Raw genomic sequence first — 25,933 nt, 5'->3', positions numbered from 1 at the left:
AACCCAGGGCCAGGTGGAGGAGGTTGCGTGTGTGTGTGTGTGTGTGTGTGTGTGTGTGTGTGTGTGTGTGTGTGTGTGTGTGTGTGTGTGTGTGTGTGTGTGTTTGTGTGTAAAGGGAGCTCCTCTCCTCTCTCACAGCCAAACTAAACACATCCCCCTTTCAAAAGCACTCCCTCTTTCCCTCTCCATCTCTCCCGCTCCCTCCAACCATCCCTCTTAGTTCCCTCTCCCCGTATCTCTCCCTCTCAATGCCTCTCAAGGTCCTCTACTTTCTTCTTTCTAAATTCTCTCTCTTTTGGATGGGCAACAACAGCGGAACATGCCCAACAGACAGACATGTTACTGTAATGAATGATGAATGAAGTTGGTGACCAAGATACAGCGTAACGTTGGGGTCAGGCTAAAACCTTGTATATCCATAATTCAACATTGTATGTATTTTTCTTTTTTTTTCTTTTTTTTTTGACAAATGAATGCCCTACTTCAGGGTTCCCCAATTAGTTTTCCTCAAGGGCCAAATTAGGTCTAGGGTACCAGGCCGAGGGCCACAACATGGCAGGGGGCGACGGTGGCGTTCCCGCTACTCCAGCGACAGTTCAGATATCGTCGTTTGTCGGGTGAAAATCTTGTATGTCCAAAACCGTTTGTTTTGCATTTATCATTTTAAAAATGATTTAAACTAGTGAAAACAGCCAATCTACAAGCACACAATGCCTCGCACCGCGAGGCGGTGTGTGCTTGTAGATCGCCTGTTTTCACTATTTTTGTGCGACGGCCTTGTATGATTTGCAAAAGAACGTAGAAATTTGGAGATACGAGATTTCCACCCGACAACGACGATATGCTAGTGTTGTTGCTGCTCTTACTGGGGTTTGTGTGGGCCAAACAGTAGCCCCCTGCAGGCCGCAAATGAATGTCATGCAAAAGTAGCTAAAATAGCTGATCTAAAAGCACCTTTGTGAGCTTGTACACTATTTTCATTCTTTTTCAAAAGGTTTCGAAATAAAAGGGAAAGTGGTTACGTCTGTTAGTGGGTTTTATTTAACCAATGAAAAGTATTACCAAGAGCTTGTGACTAAATAATAACTACACTGCATGGATCCATTACAACAACGGTTATTCTCTCCTCTTGTGTCTTCCATCCCTCCATCTTACCTTGTACTCGCTGTGTGTCTCAGAGCAGGAGGTGGAGGTGCTGCTCTGGGCGGAGTCTTTAGAGTCCTGCTCCATCAGCTCCAGGCTGGGGGTCACAGGGACCGCAGATGACTCCACCGTGGACCCCCCAGACCCATCACCCTGACACACACACACACACACACACACACACACACACACACACACACACACACACACACACACACACACACACACACACACACACACACACACACACACACACACAAGCATTGTTACATTATACATACTGTACTAGTCTTTGTGCGGAGTGTGCACAGCATATGAGGGATTGAATGTAGCAGTCTTAGAAGTAATGTTGGAGAACGCATCTCCAAATTTGGGCACTGTTTCAGCATGCAGCTGTTAGCATGGCGGTGGTATCAGTGATGTCAGTTATCTCCAAATTTGGGCACTGTTTCAGCATGCAGCTGTTACCATGGTGGAGGTATCAGTGATGTCAGTTATCTCCAAATTTGGGCACTGTTTAGTTACACCACCTCTCTCCATCTAACTATTAATCAACCGAATGTCTGTCTGTCTGTCCGTCCGTCTGCCCGGAACCCGCATGCTGACATCACAGATACTAAACAGTGCCCAAATTTGGAGATAACTGACATCACTGATACTCCGCCATGGTAACATGGTAACGCATTGCAAGGCGTTGTGTGCTTGTAGATTGGCTATATATGTGATGTCAGCATGTGGGTTCCTGACAGACAGACGGACAGACAGACATTCGGTCGATTAATAGTTAGATGGAGAGAGGTGGTGTAATGAGTATGACAGAGAGACAGAGAGAGACAGAGAGAGAGAGACAGAGAGAGACTCAGTCTGTGTTATGTGTCAGCTAGTAGTCTAAAGGAATGATTTTCAATATAATTGCCATCATTACTGTCTGCACTCTGCAGTGTTACGTTAGGAGACAGGATAAGAACAAGAGAGAGAGAGCAGAGCGCAGAAGGAGTAGAAAGACAAAGAGAAGTGGGAGAGAGAATGGACGACGGTAGAAAATGTCAGACTTGTCAGACATTTGTACTTTAATTTCTGGGTACGGTGAAGAACCCTTTGCCTGAAGGCATCCCGCTGTGCTTTCCTTCCTAATTGTTAACATTCCAGCCGGAGTCTGACCCATGACTAACCAGCCTGCATGCAGGTAGACTGACATACACAGTCACTGCGTCTCATCCAAACATTTCAACATTTCCACGTCTCTTAAAACACATATTTGGTCTCCCATTCCTCTCATTCGTCCCTAGGGCTGTCACAATTATTACATAGTCGTCTAATCACAATTATTTGACATGATCGCAATTATTTTGTCATAATCGTCATAATCGTGAATCTACAAGCTTGACGCGTTGTGAGCTTGTAGTAGTACGTTGTCAAATATGTCAGTAATTTCTTTGTGTAGTTAGGTTAAGTGTCATATCTGCCATGTGCATCTTCAAAGCCTAAAAGCCAAACAGAAACGTAATTATCAACGACAAAAACACAATTAAATTGTTAATCGCAATTATTTGAGTGACAATTAATCATCATGTAAAATGTCATATCGTGACCGCCCTATTCGTCCCTGCTGCACAGCCGTTTGTAACTTAAGCCCTACCGGTATATACGTCATTGCGTGTATTCTTGTTTGAATGTGGTTTTTGAAATCGGCATATTAGTGGAGAGTAACCGAGTGCATGTAAATGCACCGATAAAGATGGGGGGAGGGAGAGGGTTAGAGAGGGAGAGAGATTGGGATGTAAAGAGATACAAGAAAGAGAATAAATGATGTGGTGAGAAAAATGCCTCAACAAGTTCAGTCTTATTGTATCATGTATTCCCACAACACACACACACACACACACACACACACACACACACACACACACACACACACACACACACACACACACACACACACACACACACACACACACACACACACACACACACACACAGTCAAGCTACATATTGACCTCACCCAGATATATTAAACATTGAAGGTGTTTTTGTGTTTCCATCTAGTATTTGTGTATTACTGTATTTGTGCATAATTATGTAAATTCCAATTGGATGTTTAGTTGTTTACACACTTAAGTTTGACATGTACACTTCAGTGTGCATCCTACATGTGTATGTCCGTGTTGCCTGCATGCCTGCGATTGTCTGCTAAACATGATTATCCATTAGCTATGTACTGAACTTGTGAGCACAGTACAATCCTAAGCGTTCATTTAAGACTCTGAGAGTGTTAAGATGGACTCTCTGAATTAGACTGTGTAGACTGCTGTTTACCCAGGTGCTTCCTTCAGGGCGGCTCACACCACCACTGTGGGAACACGGAAATGTTTGAACAGCAGAAAGACACAGAAGAGTTTGAATGTGAGTAGCCATAGGACGTCCAGTGAAATCAGGAACAGCGTTTGGCATGCGTGCGTACCAGCGGTGTGTTATGCTCCTGTTTGCGTGACTGTCTGCGTGGCTTGCTTTGTGCATGTGGAATCAGTCCAGCCTGGAAGATGGTTCTGGGACGAGGTCTCTGTCTCAGGCCAGACTCCCCTGTTGGCTTCTCCTGGAGGGAAAATCACATGCACCATTTAGAATGCAAGATTCGGTCCATATAATAAACGAATCAGTTTTGCAGTGGGTGGCATTCAATTTATTTATTATTTTCGTGCACTCCATTGTTTTGTGAAAAGCATCATATGCATCTGAACACATAACCTGATGCCATAAGGCTGGGTAAAAAAAAAAGTAGTAGCAGGTACAACGTTAAAGTCCTTAAATTGTCACTTCAGAAATGTGCAGATACCCTCTATACACTTAAACTTTATGTTGGTTTGTTTAATGTTCAATGTTGCACATTAAGTTAATCATCTGGGGACCCCCCAAAATAAATTGGGGACCCCCCTGGGGGTCCTGACCCACAGGTTGAGAAAACATACTGTACACTGTACAGTATGTGTATGTGGAGTGTGTAGATGTGGTGTGTGTATGGTGTACAGTATGTGTGGGGTTTGGGGTGTATGTGTGTGTGTTTTTCTACCTCGCTGTAGGAGGAGTCTCGGCTACTTTCATCCTCGCCCGACTTGTTCCTACTCCTCTTCCTGCTGCTTTCAGAACAGTGGTTATCCTCTGAACAGAGAGAGACAGAGAGACAGAGACAGAGAGGGTGAGAAAGTGAGGGGTAATGTGGGTGAGATGGTAGAGAAAGAGGGAGAGTGAGACAAGTAGAGCAGTACAGGTGAGAAACGGGAGATAGACAGGTGAGAGCAGAGACAGGGAAAATACATGATAATGCCAGAGGAGTGTGAATGAGAGCTGTGTAACAGTGTAGTGCAGGGGTCCGGGACCCCTAGGGGGTCCTCAGAGTTACTGCAGGGGGTCCTCCAAATCACAACACATCGCAGAAGAGGTTTGGTGTAGAGGGGAACTAGAATTGAAATATTTCAATAGTAAACTTTGTTGCTTGTCGTTGCTTTCACTGTCTCTCTGTGGGAGTGTGGATATTTAATGACTTGCCGAATTGCAACCGAAACTCACACTCTCTTTCATTCCGAAAGTAGCAAAAAACAGACACACACGTAAGAAGCAAAAAGACAAAAGAGTATAGTGTGTTACTTCGCTCTTTCTCTCTCGATCTCTCTCTCTCGTGGTGCCCCCTCTCTCTGTTACTTTATCGTGTGTGAGAGAGAGAAATGTATATCTGTGCACAAACACGTAACGTTTCTCGTTATCATATCACGCTTGGGCAGGGGGGGGGCAAGCGTTTTTGTCAACGCATTTGTCTGCATTGGATTTGGATCCACACGCAATCTACTCTTTATGGAGGGAAGCAATGTTTTGTTGAGAACATGGAGAGGAGGACAGACAGAGGTTTGACACACACACGCGCGGCTCGCAAAAGGCAATGAAATCAAAGGTGATACACCATGCATTTAAAAAGTATTTATGTCATATTGTTTATGTCCCAAAAACATTTTTCAAAAGGTTTGAGGCTAAATTACCACTCCTGAATAGAGCCTCTCTCATTTTTGAATGGCTCTCAGAGCATTTTCAGTTGCAGTACTACCTTTGGCCTGAACTGAACTTTTTTTTTTGGAGCTGTGTGCAGCTCCCTATACGTGGCTGTGTGGGTCTGTGTGTGTGTCTGTCTGTGTGTCTGTCTGTGTGTGTGTATGTAGCCTGACTTCGGCGCGTAACTAGTGCCGCACCATTTACGCCACTCGCGCAATATATACATCAAAATGTGCGGCTTGGCCGGGAATGGTGTTCTATTACCTTTCGTTCCGATCCGCCTTACCATGCCGACGTAATCGGCAAAAAACGACGCTTAATTGTCCCCATTGACTTATAATGGGACAATGCAAGAAATCACTTTCAAGTATTTTTCTCTCGTAAACCATAGGAGCTACAGTTTCAAACCTCGGAGCCCCACTTTACGTTTTGCCCCGTAACTCTTGAACCGTGGATCGGAAAATTAAAATTCTTTTTTCCCTGGATTCCTTGGGTCAAGACGCATCTCCCCATATAGGCCACGCCCATTTGCGCCAGGATAGATTTTCCGCCATCTTGAATTTTCTCCAAAACCCACTTTTTGCTCCTTTTCCTACATATTTTCTTCAAATGTCACAAAAATCGGTACACATGATCTAAACACACACACACACACACACACACACACACACACACACACACACACACACACACACAGCTCCACTTCACACGGGTGTGATTTTTTCTTCAAAAACGGCCGTCGCCGACAAATCTTTTGAGAACCTGTGGGATGCTTTTAACCTCCGCCTTCCCAAAACCAGATAAAGACACAATGGTCAGAAATGGGACTTTGTGAGGATAGAAGGTGCTAGTGGGACCCCAAAAAAAGGTTTTAAAATAGGAAAAGTGAAATTTCATGGTGTATCACCTTTAAATAAGTTCTTTTTCTGCTGTAAGCTGCATTTAAAGTTGTCATTTCAGGAAAGGCAGAAAGGGTAAAGAAGAAGGTTTAAAACACACTTTTCCCATCATATTCCAATGGCAGTGTGAGCATCCATCACTATATGTTGTGTGGGTTATGAATGAATGGACGTACATATTATTTAGGAGAATATTTCAATCGTGGAGCGTGTGCGTTCGTGTGCGTCTTGCAACTTTTATAGCGATGCGTATCACTCTCTCTTAAGTCCTTTTTTTCCGAGGCTTGCAAAGGACACCCCCCGCGGCTGTGCTTGTAGGAATAACTTAATGCATTTTTGGCGTGAGATGAGATGGCACCACTGCGCTCTGAAACCCATTATTTCCAATGCCATGTGACGTGCAAAAGACTGCTCCGCCAAGCAGTCGAGCGCAGTGAGGAGCGCAGTGGCGAGAGCTCTGGGTAGTTCCACGGTGTGCTCAACACACGTTGCGGTCAGTTTTCAACAACTTTAACTTTTGACGCGGTGTGTGTGTGCGTGTGTGTGCGTGTGTGTGTGCGTGCGTGTGTGCTACCTTGCGGGGACGCTGCGTCGCCATTCTGTTTGGGACTGAAAGGGGAGGGCGGTTCCGCTGCAGTCAACGGGCTGTTCTCATTGGTCATCTCCAAGCCGCTGTCATTCTCTGATAGGCCCTCGGCTGGAGGTGTGCCTCCAATCACCACCGCCTGAGGAAACAGGTGGCAAGGAAAGATGGAAAGAAGAGAAGGAAGGGAAGAAGTGAAAAAGGCAGCAGAGATGAAACATGAGCTTTTATTTAGTAATATGCTAATGTTAAAAACATCCAAACAGTAATGTTTGTAGTAATTGTGTTTCGGTCAATCTACTCATAAGTAACCTATTGCCAACTAGAAAATGAGAGTCCTCGAAGCACATATTTCATTATTGTCCTTTTTCCCCTCTATAATTTGAGTCCCAGAGGGTTTTAGCCTATTATTTTTACCCCTTTTTCGCCCCAATTTAGTCATTATAACAATTGATTCCTCCCCACACACATTTCTGTGTTGTCACTGCTATTGTATCCTACTAACTCACCTGCCAGTGAGGAGCCCCCACCAGGAGGACATAGAGCCTTCGTCCTACTCCTTCCGCCCAACACTCCCTGCTGACAGATGCCGCCCCAGCCCGTAGGAATACATGCAATGACCAGTATCACCCTCCCCGTCCGGCTTCCCTCCCACGAACCAATTGTGTTCGCACAGACGCCCGATATAGCCGGTTGCACCACAGGGGATTCGAAACCACAACCTTCCGTGGTGGGCAGGGACTTTCCCACTGCGCCACCCGAGCGCCCTACGAAACACATATTTCAGCCAAGCTGGATTGCCTACGGCTGTCTAAGTCATGGTGGGTAGCATCCACTAGGATGACTAATAAAACTGGAACCGGGCAGCATTTCTAAGACATACGGTACAATTATTTGCTCCCTACTTCTCCCAGAAGTAAAAGTGCTTTTGGAGATGCACTTACTGCGTAGATTCCCTCCATATGCGATTCCAATCTGGGGCTGATTGGATGTATTATGATCTGCCTCACTTTTTTTATCAAATGAAGTTTCGCTGTATCATGTATGTCATGATTTAGTGATAATATGTTGCAGTACGTGATCTATTGTAAAGCTTGTATCATTACCAGATTTGAAAGAAATATAACAGAATTTATAGAAGTTCAATTCAATTCAACTGCAATAGCCCATTGGTAACTAGATCAAAGACATGCAGCATGTACTGTAGGTACGCACTCCATGCATTCCATGCAAGAGAAATGCAATATGGCTTTGCTTCTTATGTTATGAGAAGTTCAACGTTCCCTTCCCCTGAAACAACATAATCCTGTCACACCAAGTGGACACAAACAGTGAGAAAACAGATTAGCAAATCAAACATGGGCCTGCAGTTTTCCAGAATAATTTTCCAGAATAATTACAGTTGCGTGAATGAGGATCCAATAGGGGCGTGTCCAACTCATCAGGCAACACCACCTTTGTGAGAAGCCAAATCGCCTCACTCAACGAGGAAAGTTACTGAGAAACATGTAACAATCACACACAAGATGATGAATAGCTTAACGCACTAGCAGTAGCTTCGGGCGAGCCTGAGTCATTTGTTGTAAACACTGCTAAGCCGGCCGCGCGTTCCAGAAAGATCAAACTGAATGACAAAGGACAAGGCCCGCAGAAGGAAGGCTTGGTAGAGTTTAAATGGTTTAGTGCCGTCTTTCTCGTCTCACTCTCTATTCTTTCATCCGTAGCTGTCGTCTCAGGGGTTGACCCGAGCAAACCCTGTGTGTGTGTGTGTGTGTGTGTGTGTGTGTGTGTGCGTGCGCGCGCGCGCGCGCGCGTGCGTGCATGTGTGTGCAGAGACTTTAGTGTGTGAGCATGTGTTTTGGGGACTGTAACAAAACTAAGAACGCACCAAACGATAATATCACAATAACAGGACCACAATATATTTATCAATATATTTTGGGAAACATACTCAAGAAAGCTTCTGTACAAGACAACCTTTCACTTTTATCCATTTGCGTGTCATAACATGAGCTGTGACTGTAATATAGCTCTGAGTAGCTTGTGAATTCCACCCATTATGAAATGCAGTGTGCTTGATTGAGGCTGGCTCTGTGTCACTTTAGCAATGTTTGACTAAAGCTGGAATTGTTCTTAGTTAATAATAATAATTAATAATAGATACCTATTTCCTCCCGCGAGGGAAATTCTGTATTTTCAGCCCAACCCAGCTGATTCGCTGCCCACAAGGAGCGCGTGAGCAATTAAGGGTTAAGTGCCACCTTAGGCTTTACTCCATCTTGCTTGTGTATGTCACCCTCTCGTTTGAAAGTGTCTGGGGCTCTTCAGAGTTTATCTTGTTTTAACTGTTCAAAACTCACAGCAAAAGGAGCTGTGCAGCAGCGTCAATAACTACACAGTGCCGTACAAGCAACACTACACAACATTAAGCAACACTTCAAAATAAAGTGTATCCCTTTACTTCACAATGAACCACATTTTACACTGGCGGCCCTAATGCGACGGCACGATAGTATATATGCAGTGGAGGCATTTGATGTACCGGAGCGCCTTCTGCAACTAGCGGAGAGCCCTCTACAGGTACCGGAGCGCTAGAGGCAGGTTCCGGAGCGGAGCTCCGGCAAGCTCCGGCATCCGACGGAGCCCTCCATCTGTCTCGGTCATGCGGACACTGCATGATAGCCGGGCAGATAACAGAAATAATCGTTCACTTGCGGATACAAGCACCAAAATTGGCACACATACTCCTTAGGGATTGCTCTTTTCATAAAACCATCTGGCCAAATCAAATTTCAAGATGGCGGCCATTTTTCAAGATGGCCGCCATAAAATACCATAGACCTGTCCTATTTGAATGATCTTGGTGTCAAATCATACATTTTTCACTATGTAGAATCCAAATTTGGACCCATGGACTTACTCACTGGCTTCCTTGTACCATATATCAGTCCCGGAATCCTAATATTCCGCTAAATTAGAGGTTTGTGTTATGTCTGACTCGGATAAAATGGGTGGTAGTGTATATCTTAGTATTGTTAGAGGTTTATAGTGTGAGTGTGTGTGTGTGTGTGTGTGTGTGTGTGTGTGTGTGTGTGTGTGTGTGTGTGGGGGGGGGGGGGGGGGGGTAATGTAGTAATGTAGTAACTCAACAGAGCGGATTTCAATGCACAGCGGCTGACGCGGCTAAAATGCATGGTAGATATAATAGCGCCGTGGGATCACTCTTTGTCTAGTCTCTATTCTTCGACCTTTTCGACTTGGGTAACCCTGCCAGGAGTACAGGAGTACAAGACTCCTGCCGACATAGCTCTGGGGGTCATGGAGACACGCAAACTGCCTCACCACGATAAGGTGATGATCCCGTCGAGGCAGGAGGTAGTTTTTTTTTTGTCTTTTCTCTTTTTTTTTTTTCTTTTCTAGGGCCTAGGCAGTATAGTACAATAGTATAGTAGGCCTATACTACAACGCTTCTAAACCTCGCACCTGCAGCTGCACAGTGCCGTGCAGGTCAGACCAAAGTGGTAGCATTTGCATCGACTGCAGCATTCCAACTTGCATCCACACTTGGTCAGCTGCTGGCAACTCTCTGCAATGGGTGGGAGCTCAGTCCAATCAATCTGCCACAGATCTCCTTTCTTGGTCCAGCCCCAGTTGTCAGGAGTCTGCATTTCTGGTTGACATACTGTTGACTGACTCCAGATGCAGGCCGCTTGATAGGAAGCGCGCTTCACATGTTGCTTCAGTGCTGCTTGCGTTGGAGGAATGGCTTCGTATGGCCTCTGCTTCCGAGCAAACAAGTCCAACCTCGCATCATTGACACCTTCAGCTGTGCTGGATCGGTCGTACATCATGACCACAAACTTCTCCAAGGTTTTCAGGTCTTCATCATCCACTACAGGTGGGTAATGGCTGAGTTTGCTGAAGACACCAGAAGCCTCATCACAAACATTCCAGGTTTGCCACGCAGACTTCTTCCCCTTTACGCGGAATGCTGAAACAACATCGCAGCCAGTGAAGGCAGGGAAGAAGAGCATCCCTTTGCTCTTTTCTGCAAGAGTGCAACACAGGTCATGAACAGAATCCACTTTAAGTTCTGTCTTTGGCCAAAGGCAACCCACTGCCCAGCCCTGAGGCTCATAGGGCAGGAGTCTATGTCCTGTTTCTGTGAGGCTGCTTGATGTACATTAAGTACCCCTAGTGGACATGATAATAGTTTGTCACAGGGACATACCCCAATCCAGCCTTTGATGCTGAGGTCATAGATTCAAGATGTATGACAAGGTCCATATATGGAGTTCCCTGATGTCTTCAATATTAAGCCCATATCTAACAGGACTTCATATGGGAATGCCCATATATGGAGGACACATTGGCCACATACCACACTAACAGAATCCATATATGGCCAAGACAGATGGCCAAGACAGCCCATATCTATGTGACTGGTTCTACAGACAGGGATCTCCATGTATGGGCATAAAAGGGTATGTTGTCAGTTGTCATGGACATCATAGTACTTTCACATAACAAATAACTGAGTAAGCATGTTTGGGCTCTCACAGCATATCTCCATATACAGTACATGGACCTCCATATATGGGTACCAGGGGGTCTCCATATATGGGTAAACAGCCGTTTGGATGGCCCCCTGTAGTAACGCTGAGGACACCTGGGGGTCCCGGACCCTGTGGAAGACCCCTGGTATTAGCTACAGAGCCCAGGTACAGGTACAAAAGCTTTTATGCTTCAAGTATGATCTAATTGTTCTGGAGCAGGAGCAGAGCAAGGACTGTACTGAGATAGGCTCAGGGGTCATTCCGGGGGTCCCAGGTGAGGAGAGACCCCCACCAAAAGTCATAAAGGTTATTCTGGCTGCTTCAAAAGTGCAATATATGAACTTAGAATGTTTTAAAACCTTCAAAACAACTCTAATATTATGAGAATTGGACATTAACTGGCTGACATACTGTTCTGCGAGGTCCTAACATAGATGACCCCCCAGAAAGGGGGCTGGGGTCAGGAAAATCTGACACCCATCATTTTCTGACAGTTTGGTCCCTATAAAAGCCAAAGCAGTAAAAAAATACATTTTAGCAAAGAAATCCTTAGAAGTACACTTCTTATCACACTAGGTAGTAACTCCGAGGACCCCCAGGGGTCCCGAAGCCCCTGTGGAAGACCCCTGGTATTTGTTACTACTTTTTTTTTGTTTTCAGAAAAAAAGTTTATGCTTCAATTATGATCTAATATGACATTGTTCTGGAGCAGGAGCAGAGCGAGTACTGAGATAGGCTCAGGGGTCCATCTGGGGGGGTCCCAGGTGAGGAAAGACCCCAACCAAAAGTCAGAAAGCTTATTCTGGCTGCTTCAAAAGTGTAATAAATGAACTCAGAATGTTTTAAAACCTACAAAACAACCCTAATATTAAGAAAATTGGACATTAACTGGCTGGCGTACTGTTCTGGCATGCAGGTCCCAAACTAGATGACCCCCAGAAAGGGGGTGGGGGTCCGGAAAAGTTGACACCCATCATTTTCTCATAGTTTGGACTCTATAGAACCAGGATCTGCAAAAAGATCAATTTTAGCACAAAAATCCTACGGGAGCTGTTTTTTGGACGCATCGCACCACACTATTAGCAGAATATTAAGATTCCGGGACTGATATATGGTACAAGGAAGCCATTGAGTAAGTCCATGGGTCCAAATTTGGATTCTACATAGTGATAAATGTATGATTTGACACCAACATTATTCAAATAGGACAAGTCTATGGGATTTTATTGCGGAATGCAAGATTACTGTATATTCAATGGCGGCCATCATGAAAATTGGCCGCCATCTTGATTTTTTTTTTGGCCAGATGGTTTTCTGAAAAGAGCAATGCCTAAGGAGTATGTGTGCCAATTTTGGTGCTTGTATCCGCAAGTGAACGATTCACCTGTAATATGCACTTTATCTGCCTCGCTATGAGTATATTAGCCTTTAACCTGTTTTCATAGTGATCAATTCTGTGCTGATATTTTGTGCAGTTTCACTGATCTTCAAAACATCAGCGTGTGTGTGTGTGTGTGTGTGTGTGTGTGTGTGTGTGTGTGTGTGTGTGTGTGTGTGTGTGTGTGTGTGTGTGTGTGTGTATTCGCGTGCCAGGTTTCCTGTGTGCTAATAAATTGCATTGAACTCAGTGAACTTGCATGTTAAATGTGTGTTCAAGATGGTAAACTGTGTGAACTGCTGACAGGGTTAACAAGAACAGAGAGTGAGAGAGAGAGAGAGAGAGAGAGAGAAAGAGAGAGAGAGAGAGAGAGAGAGAGATACAGAGAGATACAGAGACAGAGAGAGAGAGAGAGACAGAAGGGAGGGAGAATGAGGGGCGGGTTGAAGAGAATACAATATATAATATGGAGAGAGGCAGAGAGACAGAGGTACCACACAAGGAGAGAGCGACTTAGAGGGATAAAGAGACTGTGGTAAATACAAGGGCATAATTACATGCTAAGAGAGAGGTGGATGAATAGTGAGAGTACTATAGCAGCTGTGAAACAGATGTGTGATCATAAATAACTGCAGCCACGTGCACCGCTAAATAACAGTACTACTGCACATACACAGTCAAATCCTCAGGGTCGGTTTAACTCAGAAGAGTGTACAAATGGAACCAAACAGACCCGTAATAGGTCAATTAAACTTTTTAGCCCGTGACCGAAAAGAGAAATCAGATGTTTGTCCGGGACCCAAACTAGTGAAAACAGCGGATCTACAAGCTCACAACGCATTGCGCGATTTTCACTACTTCTTTATTATGTTATTTTAGTTAGGTACTGTAACAGCTGACCCAATAAAATGTAATCAAATCACACGATTACTTAAATTTGAAAAATAAATGTACCTAACTTGGGAGTTTGACTCCTTCTAGGAACAGCAATAGAAAATATGCATACAAATTGATAAAAAATAAAAGGTTGTATACCCCATCAATGCAGCCACCCCACTCTTAACAATTTGCCTACATCAAAGTTTATGATGTCATCCTGCTCGGTATCAAAACCACTCTTAACCCTATAGTGCCTATTCTGGGCATGTCACAATAGGTGAACATTTTTGAAGGTGAACAAACACTCACAGAAAATCGCAGATCTACAAGCTCACACTGCGTTGCAACGCAGAGAGATTTGGTTCAGAGGGAAATGAGGAAGGGGCCAAATACAGGCCCCTGGGGGACCGTGGTCAGCGAAGTCTGTAGGGTTAAGTGGTTAAACAACTACCGGTTCTCAACCTCCAGATGGATATCCCTTCAAATAAGGGATATCCTGGGAGTGATTCTTCTTCACAGCCAATTATTGTTCAAGGCCCACATCAAACACATCACCAAATTCTATAGGTCATTGGGACATTTTGGTCGGTTGCAAAATAATTAAAAAAACCTGGCTAAAAAATTCATTCATGTAATCCGCTGTCCAATCACACAGTGGCTTTCGGGTTTCAATGTGGACTCCAACAAAACATACAGTATGCAGCAGAATTAACACAGGAATGGCTCGGCAGAATACAGTATCAATGGTACAGGTGTTACCTGTTACATGTACTATGCTTACTACTATGTTTCAGTATTGAGAATTAGTTTGTGAAAAGATGAGACAAATGGCAGAAGAAAGAGAACTTGCAAAGACACTTTCTGACAAACGACAACACTTTTACAGCCGTGAAATCAGATGAACTGAAATCTCGAACTAACAACCAAAGTATGTTTTCGCAAAGCTGGTTGGTAAAGTTAAGATGGTCAGTTCAGCCCCATATTGTAAGTGTGCACGAAGAGTAGCTCACAAAACTGAACTTGCACAAACCTCTGATTTCCCTGTTTATCCACTCCAGTCATTACTGGAGTGGGATGATAGTGAAGAGTGAAAGAGGTAGAGTTACGCTTGAGGATGAGGGATGAGAATGTAAAAATGTTGAAAAAGGGTGGAAATAGAGAACCTGCATACTTTCTCATGTGGTAGCGTTATATTTGAAACAATAAGCAAACAAAAAAGACAATGTTTCGGGCCACTGGAGCCTATGTCAACCCAGAACCTGTAAAAGGATGCGCGTGTTACAACAAGATGTTATGAGGGTGAAAGAGAGACAAATGCTTGAGGAGAAAGTCGAGTACGAGAGGGTTAGTCAGGAGGAAGGCAGAACTTTTTTTCAAACGTTTTAAATTTGTGAGAACTTTTGAAAATGTAGGGGTGCCAGGTTGAAAGTGAGGTCAGGACACATACAGGTAATTACTGATGCCAATGTAATCAAAAAAGTTGAATAATAACCAATATATCAGCAAGAAAGATATACTGCACATCGGTCAGGTTCTAGCTGTGAGAAGTTTAGTTGGATTACACATGTTGATTCAGCAGCACATCTGTCTTTAAGTGTTGCTGGCTAATACACAGCACTCACATTGCCAACACTAACCCTAATGACCCCATATTCACTGCACTGCTGCAGAGGAGAGAAGAAGCTCTGTTACATACACGTGTATCAAAAAAGCACCCCGGTTCAGTTAGTTAAGACCCGCCCGCGGAAGCTTGTGATTAGCTGAACCAGAGATAGGGAGCGCTTCGCTGTGTTCACTTGGACTGCGTGGAGGTGCCAAAAGTCGGGGGGGCATAGATTTACTATTCTGGCCCCCAGTTTTACAACTTCTAACGGCGCTGAACCGGCTCAAGCGCACTTGAGCCATGTGAGACACCGCCGAGCGAGCTAAAGCGAGCGAGTCGCAAGTGTCGAGCGTTGCGAAAGAGACGGCGCGCCTCCGCCATATCCACCGAAAACAAAGCGCTCCTTTACAAGAACCAGACTAAACCGGGATGCTTTTTTGATTCACGCGTTACATACAGACGGCAAACGCGACTGAAGGCCGTCCCATTTGCTGACTAGCATACTTGGCTGCCATTAATTGTTAATTCCATGCATCTTGCCAGTGCAAATTACGGTGCAAGGTGCAGTGTAATTTGCGCAGTATTTGATTCATGAATATGGCCCTTAGCTTTTGCTCCCTCTTGTTCATCCACGATGATTCCCACACCCTCGCATTCTTACACCTGCTTCAACCTCTTTCTAACCCTGCACACACTCACAGTCACATCAACATGCACAGTCCTGCTCCTGCCTACCCACCAATCCCTCTGAAACCCCTTAAAGCCTTCTCTCTCTCTCTCTCTCTCTCTCTCTCTCAAACCTCTCTCTTCCAACCCTTCCATCTTTCCTCCCTGGCTCTTCACTTTTAAGCCATTTCCCTTGCGCTCTCTCTCTCTCTGTACCCAATAGTCTCTCACATTGCCACCTCCTATCACTGCATCCCCCCAAACAGAGCGTGAAAAGAAACAAGGAGACCTTTTTTTTATGACCAAAACTCCCACAACAGATTCATCCCACTGGGAGATGGCTCCTCTGTCTTCCACAAACAACCCATTGACCTTCTATTATCTAAGACAAAACAAAAGACTAACAAAACTCTCACTCCTTTTCAAAGCTTGTTTTTTATGTACTTTAATTGCCAATTCCTCTCATGTGTACTGCAGTCCCTGGACTGCACAGCTGGACCGGGAAAGTGTAGAGCAGGGGTGGCCAACCTTTTTCTGGCGTGAGATCTACGTGGTTGTTTTCTCTTTCCAAGATCTACCCTCACCAGACAGTGACAACCACCACGCTTTGACATTTTATTGCAGCGCTAATTAGAATAATGCAAACATAAAATAAGTAAAAAAATCTAATCAAATCACAGAACATAGAATAAGTCAGTGTTTTAACAATAAAGACGAGATGCATTCTTGTTATTTAAATCAAGCAATAATGCAAAAGATATTTATGGAACTAAATACTGATGACAGAACTCAATCCAGTTTCTTATAAATCTTTCTTATAAAAATAAAGATTAAGGAAAGAAAGAATAACATTTATTAGTTATCAGGATTTGTTTATTTGACATCATAAACAAACCATTGAATAAATAAATTGCACTGTAATATATACGGTACTTGCTGTATTCCAAGGAAAGCAGGTATTATTGTTCTACAGTGGGGAAAAAGAAAAACAGTCCTGCAGAAAGATCACATGATATGAAATTTCACATCTGTCACTGTCTATCGCAGTAACATAAAACTGTTCACATAATTGTCTTCTGTGGTGTGTGAGTTGGCACTGGGAACTAAATGCTGGTCCAATAAAGTCAGGCTGGAAGCTGCTGGTATTGCAGACATTCTTAAAGAGGCAACAAGGTGGTCATCTGTCCCTGTTGAGCACTACTGTACTGACTTGAACGACTGTGTAAGAAAACAGACTTGTGTGCACAATAGAACAAACAACCTTCACTGCAACATCCATCACTTCCTTCATATTCAGTATTTTCCTGCACTGTGCGTGATGGTGAATAATGCAATGATAGTGGAGAAAGGGGAGTAGATTTGAGCTCTGTGGACACACGCTGCATCAATCATGACTGCTCTACATAATAGAGATACTGTATACGGGTGCCTACAAATTCACGCTTCGGGTAAGGGAGCAATTCATCTGTAGTTAGCCTACTTTTAAAGTAATCCTACATGAACTATGAAGACTATATTGATTTAAATAAAAATATGTTTCCAAATCCTATGGACTGTCTTTGTCAACATATCTTCTTGATTTCGAAATAAATGATGTGTGTCACATTTAATTGCCACTTGAATGGGTTACCTATAATGTTAACAGAGCAGAGGGGAGACGGCAGAAAGAGAACCTGTCGCTTTATGCATTTACGAGCTCCGACTTTGAAGATTCCGACATTTTCAACTACAGAGTGAATTCTCCTGGTTAGTATTAATCAAAAGAATAAATACACTAATTATACATGAGAGATAAGCGTATCTGGGTATAGAAAACCTCAAAGGATGCGTCCATGACATATTGTGTACCATGCAGCCACTTAAACTTAAAATTTCCAATGCTAGCACTTTTGATTCACTGATGTTTCAAGTAAACGGCCCGAGTTGGGGCTGTTCAGTATGAACTTGGGATGGCCCAAGGTATACAGTATGCTAACAGGAAATAATAGTGAAAAAAGTAAGCAGAGAACAATCAGAGGGCTGGGGCTAGCTCCCGGACTACTTCTGACTGGCTCCAACTTACAATAGTATAAGCATTTGCAGAGGTGAAAAGCTGCATGCCTGAAATACTATCATTTAGCAGCAGAACAAGAGACGGCACTTTATCTATTAAGTTAAATTACCAATGTTGAATTCTAATTCTTGAATTTAATAAACTGCAGTCCGCAGCCTTGAAGTATGACACTTAATAACTTAAATCTCACTTATCAACGCCATTATCACATCAGTGACACCACTTACGCGCCTTCCTGGACATCCATCACTCTTGTGTCCTCCCTTCTCCTCTCTCCTTCCTTCCCTCCCTCCATCTATCTTTCTTTCTCCACCTACACCCCTCTCCCTGCCCCTCAATCCTGGCTGATGTGTTAACATGCCCACTGAAGCTGAACAGTTGCACCAAGTCTATGTTCTCTGCCTTTCTTAGTTGCTCTCTTTCATTCAAATTGTTTCTCTCCCACCCACTCAGTCTCTTGTCTTTTTGCCTTTCAGTCTTTCTCTCCCTCAGAGACATGTAACAGCACGTGCACACCTCTTCCTGCACGTGTAGCCCGGTTGTCGGTTCCCCTCTCTGTTCGTCTCTGTCTGTGTGTGGTAAAGGTAGTGCACAGCGGAGGGGTTTGAACCAACGACATGCAGCATGCACAGCATTCCAGCAGTCTGCAGCAGTGTGCCCTGGGGGTCTGTTGGCCCTTTTGGGGGTGTGTGGTTGTAGGCATGTTTGTGTGTGTGTGTGTGTGTGTGTGTGTGTGTGTGTGTGTGTGTGTGTGTGTGTGTGTGTGTGTGTGTGTGTGTGTGTGTGTACAGTATGTTTGTGTGTTAAACATATGTGTTAGAATAGCAGCTGCAGGCTATACTGTACGTTCAAACAAGATCAAAGAGAGCGAGTCATCGCTTGTCCTCCTGTCACACAGTGGGCCCTGTCCTGGGGAAACAGGCAAATCGACATGAAGCACAGTCGAAAGGCGCGGTGACTGACATTTGGTGTTTTCGGGACCAGAGAGAAGGGAAATACCCACAGGGCAGTAGCAAGATTTGGATTTTGGCTGAATAAACTACGCAGACACATGACCGCAGGATCCCTGAGCAAACGTCTGCGTAGGAGGTCCAGACTGCATTCGGTTCTTGTGTCTGTGTGTACCAGTTTGTGTGAACTGTCCATGAGAAATTAAAATAAAATGTGGGTGGTATGCTCGAGAGGCACTGACTGAACAATCACAGGCAAAAGTTCAACAACTTCAACACATTTAGACCTGAGGCCGATTCTAATAACACCTACTAAATCCTAACAGTTTTCTGAAAAGCTTATGTTGCTATATATCTGGCAGCATCATCCACCGATGAGCCATACAAAAGGTTAGCTTTGTATGAAGGAGAAAACAATTCTCCTTCATCAGGGGGTCTGGGACCCCCTGTTGAAAAGAGCTTTGGTGTAGAGTGGAAAAAGAGCAGACTAAGAACAGAGTGAAAGGTCAAGTTTATTAAGTATTGACGGTTCAAGTGGTTAAACATCTGAAAATACAAATTGACGTGAATCCAAAATACTCTGATCATTGTGCTGTCAAATGATGAATATATGGAATCTATGAAAAGGTTGTGGGGGGTCCCTGCTTCAACTCTCTCAACTAAGGGGTTCTTGGCCTGAAAACATTGAAGACCCCTGCTCTAGGTCAGAGGTTGCCTGAGGTACGGTACCGGTATAACCCAATCAGATGGCGGTCCTTGTTCACACAATGCCAAACACAAGCAGGTGAGGAAAGAACACGGTGACTGCACCTCAGGAAATGTATCTATCCACTGTGTGCCTCCCACAAATGCACCTGCCACAATATAGGGTCGCAAATCTGCACCGAACTTCCCCGCATGGTTGCTGCCTGAATGCAAACAGTTTGCTTACTTGCATAGTACTATACTGTATGTGGTGTCAAAAATTGCAGCTCTTTTCTCTGAGTCTGCTTTGCACTGCATGTCACGCATCGTCCAAATGCGCCCTTGCACTGAATACATAGATCCTGTGTTCCTGTTACTGTGCTGTTGTGAATGGTATGTGTACCAATGCACCAATGCATCAATGTATTGTAGACACAAAAAAATGTTTTTCTACAGTTGATCTTTTACGGTCTCTCTCAGCGTAAATGATGGGAAAGTTACACGTAAATACTGACCGTCAAGTAACAAACTATCCCCCACACCGACATTCTTCCTGTCGAGTATACAGATGTTAGGATAACACGAGGAACCAACATGACGAAACGCCAACAGGAGTAAATGAGCTCACACCAGGCAGGATCAAAGATGAACTGAATACCTGTGGCTTTATATGTCTCATATCACACAAAGCAAAAACTCTACAGTACAGACAGAGACAATCACACTACTTACTGCATGCATGGGGGTTGATGGAAAGAAGGGGGAGAGAAAGATTGCAGGGGTGGGGGGGATGAGAAAGTGCAAAAGAAAAGTAGAAGGCAGAGGGAAGGAAGTCTCCACTTCGGGTGGAGTGATATATGAGAGGAAAGAAAAAGAGGAAGGAGAAGATGCGGTGAATGGGGACCATGTGCGTGGATGTGATGTGCATGTGATGAATCTGTGTGTGCTGGATAAAGTCATCACCGGTGCGATATTAACGTACAGCTCTCTTCAATGTGGCAAAGACAAACTGAAATAAATAAAGCCATCCTCAATAAGCAGAGAAAAAGTAGTAACAGTATATTCATAACAGTATAGTCATGACTCATGACAGTAGAGTAGTGCGCTCCAACCCTCAGTTCATCCCTTCATCTATTCCTCCCAGCTCTCCTGCATTCTCTCTTTCTCCTGTCCTCCTCTTTTCACCCTGTCCTTTTGCTCTGTATTTCTTTCCATCTCTCCATTGCTTCCCCTTTTTCTTACAATTGTTCACTTCACTACTGTTTCCTGCTTGCGAAAATGTGAATATGCAGCTGTGCAGGGGGGATTATGGGTGTGGACGTGTGCCTTTAGCCAGCACTCTATCTGAGTCTAATTGAGTATGCATGTTGGCAGTGATACATACCACTCTCTCTTTACACATCAAAACGCATAATTTCTATGCTCTCAGAGATAAACTAGAAAAGTGTGCTCCTCGGAGCACAGGTCTCTGCCAGGCCGGGTTGCCTATAGGACCGCAAACTTTGGAAGGCAGTCCTAGCCACATGAAATGATTTCTGAAAATATATACATTTTGATCACATGACCTAGAGATAATGTGTATTGGTTTGTGTGAGTTTTGGGCAACAGTAGGAATAGTAGCAAAAGGTGTCTTTTGAAGAAAGGAAAAATGCCAGATGATTTTGTCTGGTGGTTGGGGCCTATATGGAGAGTGAGAATGCAAGGATTCCATGGAAAAAAAATGTTTATCTTACGAGCCACGGTTCAAGAGTTATTGGCCAAAACGTTAAATGGGCTATTTTATGCCTTTATTGATAGGAAAGTAAACTGACAGGAAATGGGAGAGAGATGGGGAGTGACACAGTCGTCGGGATTGGGATTGGAACCAGCGACATGCTGTCAGGCATCAGAGTAGAGGATGAGAAATTGGACAGGTACGTCTTGATCACATAACTATATAGATTATGTGTACCGATTTGTACAAAATCTATAGGGGTAATATATTAAAATCTGCCTCTTGCACTAGAACAGGCCAATGTGAAACATTTGTGGCAGAGGTTTTCCCTTGGCCTCCAGGGAGAGTTGCATGCAAAGTTTCACACCGATTGGGACAACAGTGCCGGAGATTAGCTACAGGGGGACGGATGGACAGACACCCGGACAGACAGGGGCGAAAACATAGTCTCCGGCCATGCCTAAGGTGACCTCCACACTAGGCGCGGTTGCCGTCGGGGCTGCCGCTAGGATCAGCAGTGGCCGCACCGCAGTGAGACACAAACACACTCGCTCAGTGACTAAACGCCGTGTGGTATTTCACAAAGATGAACACAATCCATCTCTCACCGCCCGCGTACGCATTAGAGCTGGGATCGGGCCCATTTTTTCTGTCCGACCCGAACCTGTGTCCGACAGTTTTCTGTCCGACCCGAGTCGACGTCCGAGCATTAATCATGAAAAAGCGTCCGACCCGAGCCGAGGCCCGAACCTTATGTTTTCAACGCTTTTTCGCCTCGTTTCTTTTTCTTTGAGGAAGCCACTGATTTACACTCACTAGCAAACGTGTTATAATGTGCAGTGAGTGCATGCAGCGTGCCTGTTTGTTACCCTTAATAATATTAAGCCACATTGTGGCTTGTGAAAGTGTTTTAAATAATTACACAAGTAGGCTACGTTAGATTATTAAATAATAGGCTATAACGTGCACTGCGCGTCTGGTGACTCTTGTCTGACTGCAGTCAGTGACTCGCTGCAGTCACACACTTAAAATCCTCTTTAACAAACTGTTAATAAAGTATTCACACACAAACCTTTTCCACATGTTCAATCAATATAAAAATGTATTCAGTCTTACCAGCATAGACGAATCTGACATCTGCTTTTAATATCCAGCGTCCACAAACGGCCAGTCCACGGCCAGTTGGCCGTCTTTCTTAATCAAAAACTATTATTAATCCAACCATTATGGTTTATGGGTTTTAGGCTAAGGCTACATTCAACATCGGACTTTTTAATTATGTCTGCGTTGACAACTACGTTGAAATGCGTCCATACCGCTGCGCTGATTTCCCTCTTTCGTTTTCAATTGCTTTAAACTTTACCGTAGACAAGTTAACTTTTATCTCGGCTGGCGGCAACATTATCTCTCACTCATTCGCTTTTTCTTCTCGTGTCTGTTTGTTTGTTTGTTTGTTCTCTGTCACATATGACACTCCGTCTCCCACTTCCTTTTCCCCATGAACATGTGTGCATGGTTGTCAAGACAACGCACTGAGCGTAGCTAGCCACGTGCAGTGCACCAGAAAGACAAGGAAATAGCACACACAGAGACGATAGTTGTATCGTTTTACACTTTATTTTCTATGAATCAAAATTATGTCCGACCCGAATCGACGTCCGACAATTAATTGTGAAAATGCGTCCGACCCGAGCCCGAGCCCGTCGGGCTTGTCGGGTCCCGTCGGATTTCGGTCGGGTATCCCAGCTCTAGTACGCATGCACAAACGAGCCCGCTCGCCTCGCCGCCCCAAAACTTTGCTGCGCGGCAGCGGTGGCCGTGCCTAGTGTGGAGGGCACCTAACACTCCAGATGTTTCTGTGTGTGTGTGTGTGTGTGTGTGTGTGTGTGTGTGTATTTGTGTTACTCACAGTAGCAGCCATGTTGTTGCTCTCCTCTATGATGGTAGCAGAGTACTTGTTAGAAGGCATTACTGTGGCAGTTGACTCCAAACACGGTGTTGATTCCTTCTCAAACCTGCCAAACACACACACACACACACACACACACACACACACACACACACACACACACACACACACACACACACACACAGAAACAAAGAATGACCAAAAGACTCAGAGACAATGTGAAAAAGAAAGAGGGTTAGAGGGAGAGAAAGCGAGAGAGAGATAGCTGCTTTCACACTGGCAGCTACAAAGATACAGACTGAGACTACCATTCATTTCCAATGGAAGCCAGCGCCTTGAAGATACAAAGATACAGCCAACGTTTGTAGATGCTACAACAGCTACAAATAAGTTGAGCTGGTTTCAACTTCAGATACAAACTAGAAGCAGTGCTCTTCCGAGCACAGGTCTCCACCAGGCCACACAAATCGGCCTGTTATAGCGCCACCATGAGGCTGATTTGAAAAATGTGGGGCAGAGGTTCTGATTTGGCATCCAGGGAGTGTGTGTGCTCAGTTTGGCAGCGATCGGGCCAACGGCACCGGAGATTAGCTGGTAACAACCAGGCCACACAAATCGGCCTGTTATAGCGCCACCATGAGGCTGATTTGAAAAATGTGGGGCAGAGGTTCTGAATTGGCATCCAGGGAGTGTGTATGCTAATTTTGGCAGCGACCGGGCCAACGGCGCCGGAGATTAGCTGGTAACGGACAAACGGACGGACGCACGGACGCACACACGGACGGACGGACGGACGGAGGGGAAAACATACTCTCCCTCAGCCTTCGGCTGGTGGAGACAATAATTATAAATGTATTTTTTATCTGCCAGAGTGAAAGCAGAAAGAGAGAGTGAGTGTGCGCGCGTGTGTGTGTGTGTCAGTGTGTGTGTGTGTGTGTGTGTGTAGAGGGCGACATGGCAAAGTTGGCCTCTCCAGAAGTGGATTGGGTGAACTGACATGTCCATACAGACCATGAAGTAAACACACACACACACACACACACACACACACACACACACACACACACACACACACGCGCGCGCGCACACACACGCACACACGGCATAAAGGAATGCACAAACACTACCCTCACACACAATGTGTACACATATGTGCTTGCTCTCGCCTGTTTTGCTTCCTTAGCGTTCCTTAGTGTGTTTCTTTTGTGCATCATTTTAATTATGTGCAATTGTGCAATGTTTACCTGTGTCTTTATCATTGAATTTATGCGTGAGTGTGTGTGTGTGTGTGTGTGTGTGTGTGTGTGTGTGTGTGTGTGTGTGTGTGTGTGAGTGTGAGAGAGAGAAAGGTATCAGGGTTAACAACAGGTCATTGGCTTTGTCAAACAAGTCTGTGCAGTGTGAGACCATAACGAGTCTCCAGCTGCTGTCAGGGTCAGTGAACACTGCTGAAACCTGGTCCATGTCTCGCGTACAAAAACACAAGCACACAGTCTGCTTAGAGTGTGTTCCTCATTTATCAAACTTTTTGTGCCAAGGACCCCCAAATATATATTTATAATATTCATGGGTTGCATTTGTAGTCCTACACCTGCCATGTTGAGGATCAACACAGGTGTTCTGATTGGCATAGAAGATTAGTTCAATGCCAATCAGACAAATTGTACAACTTGTGTTGGTCCTCAACATGGCCGTTTAGGACTACAAATGCAACCCATGAATACCCCCGATATGTTTGGCTGCTGACACCCATCTGTAAATGTTTCATGGCTAGAAGAAAAGGCTGTTAGGTCGCAAGTTACTATGAAAAGCTCCAACGGCTGTCCGTCTGTCCGTCACATCACACTTTTGCCCTACTCTTATCTCCGCAAAACATATTTTGGGACAGATTTTGGCCTAAAATCACACAAAGCGGTACACAGTATCTCTAAAGTCACACAATCAACATGGAACTGTCCCATTTCCCATATTCCCTCCTGATTGGCTACGATTGCCTTCTAAAGTTTGTGTACGCTTATCTCCCGATTAGGGACAAACAAATGCTCCTCTCTCGCACACACTTATTCTGTTCGGTAATGGTTTTGGATCTCAATGGATAAGATAGGACTCCACAAGCGTCAATGTGCCTTCTTGGGAGGGAGGCTGTTGGACGTGCTGCGGTATTATGTGCTGCAGGAGTCCGAGGGACTAAATGCACATATTTTTTCTTTTTTTTTTTGCGGGCGGGATCGGCGGACAGGAATTGTCTGCAGGCGGTCAAAAATTAAATCATTGCGGCGGCAGGCGGGATTGGTCAGAAATCAAGCAGGAGTGGGCAGTAATGGGATTAAAAAACCAGTCCCGCGCAGATCTCTACTTGGGAACCTCTGTTCTACAGTTTCAGTTTGCTTGCCAGTTGCCACCCACTCTGGGTGCCAGATGGAGTGGCCAGCCAGCCTCATCCTTCTCTCTCTCTGATCTTGTCTGTGACCCATGGGACCTGAGAGTTCCATGTTTCTGATGTGGTTCGTCCATGTGGCACCAAATGTCATTTGTAGCATTCTTGTGTAGACCAGTGGTTCTCAACATTTTCAGGCCGTGACCCGTAAAAGAATCATATTTTAACTGGGGACCCCCCACCCTGACAAGCACTAAGAGGTGAGGCATTACATTTAGTATAACACGGTACTATTGTGAAAATATCAGATCGACATGCTAACAACGCCTCGCAACCCGAGGCGTTGTGAGAATGTAGATCAACTATTTTCACAATTTCTGCCTCTAATATTTGGCAATTTGGATGAAGTTTAATTTGTCATTTTAGAGGTATTAAAATGTTCACTTTAGAAACGTGCATATACCCTCTATACACTTAAAACTTTATGTTGGTTTGTTTACT

General features: G+C 44.5%; 1 protein-coding gene across 1 annotated transcript in view; it reads right to left on the bottom strand.

The window, feature by feature from the left end:
* The window catches only part of dnmt3bb.1 (DNA (cytosine-5-)-methyltransferase 3 beta, duplicate b.1), a 55,811-nt gene extending 32,657 nt beyond the window's left edge, over positions 1-23,154 (bottom strand). Inside the window, exons 1-5 of the mRNA XM_080733019.1 lie at positions 23,056-23,154; positions 6,655-6,805; positions 4,211-4,299; positions 3,605-3,736; positions 1,156-1,296 (exon numbers count right to left, since the gene is read on the bottom strand). Of these exons, the coding sequence (XP_080589145.1) occupies positions 1,156-1,296; positions 3,605-3,736; positions 4,211-4,299; positions 6,655-6,805; positions 23,056-23,115 (573 nt within the window). The 5' untranslated portion in view covers positions 23,116-23,154. The remainder of the gene's footprint in view (positions 1-1,155; positions 1,297-3,604; positions 3,737-4,210; positions 4,300-6,654; positions 6,806-23,055) is intronic.
* Positions 23,155-25,933: the final 2,779 nt, after the last annotated feature.

The sequence above is a fragment of the Nannobrachium achirus genome, assembly GCF_963921795.1.
Source record: "Nannobrachium achirus genome assembly, chromosome: 9".
Taxonomy (NCBI): domain Eukaryota; kingdom Metazoa; phylum Chordata; class Actinopteri; order Myctophiformes; family Myctophidae; genus Nannobrachium; species Nannobrachium achirus.
Note: the sequence above shows the minus strand (reverse complement) of the source record. Positions and strands in the feature narration are given on the sequence as shown.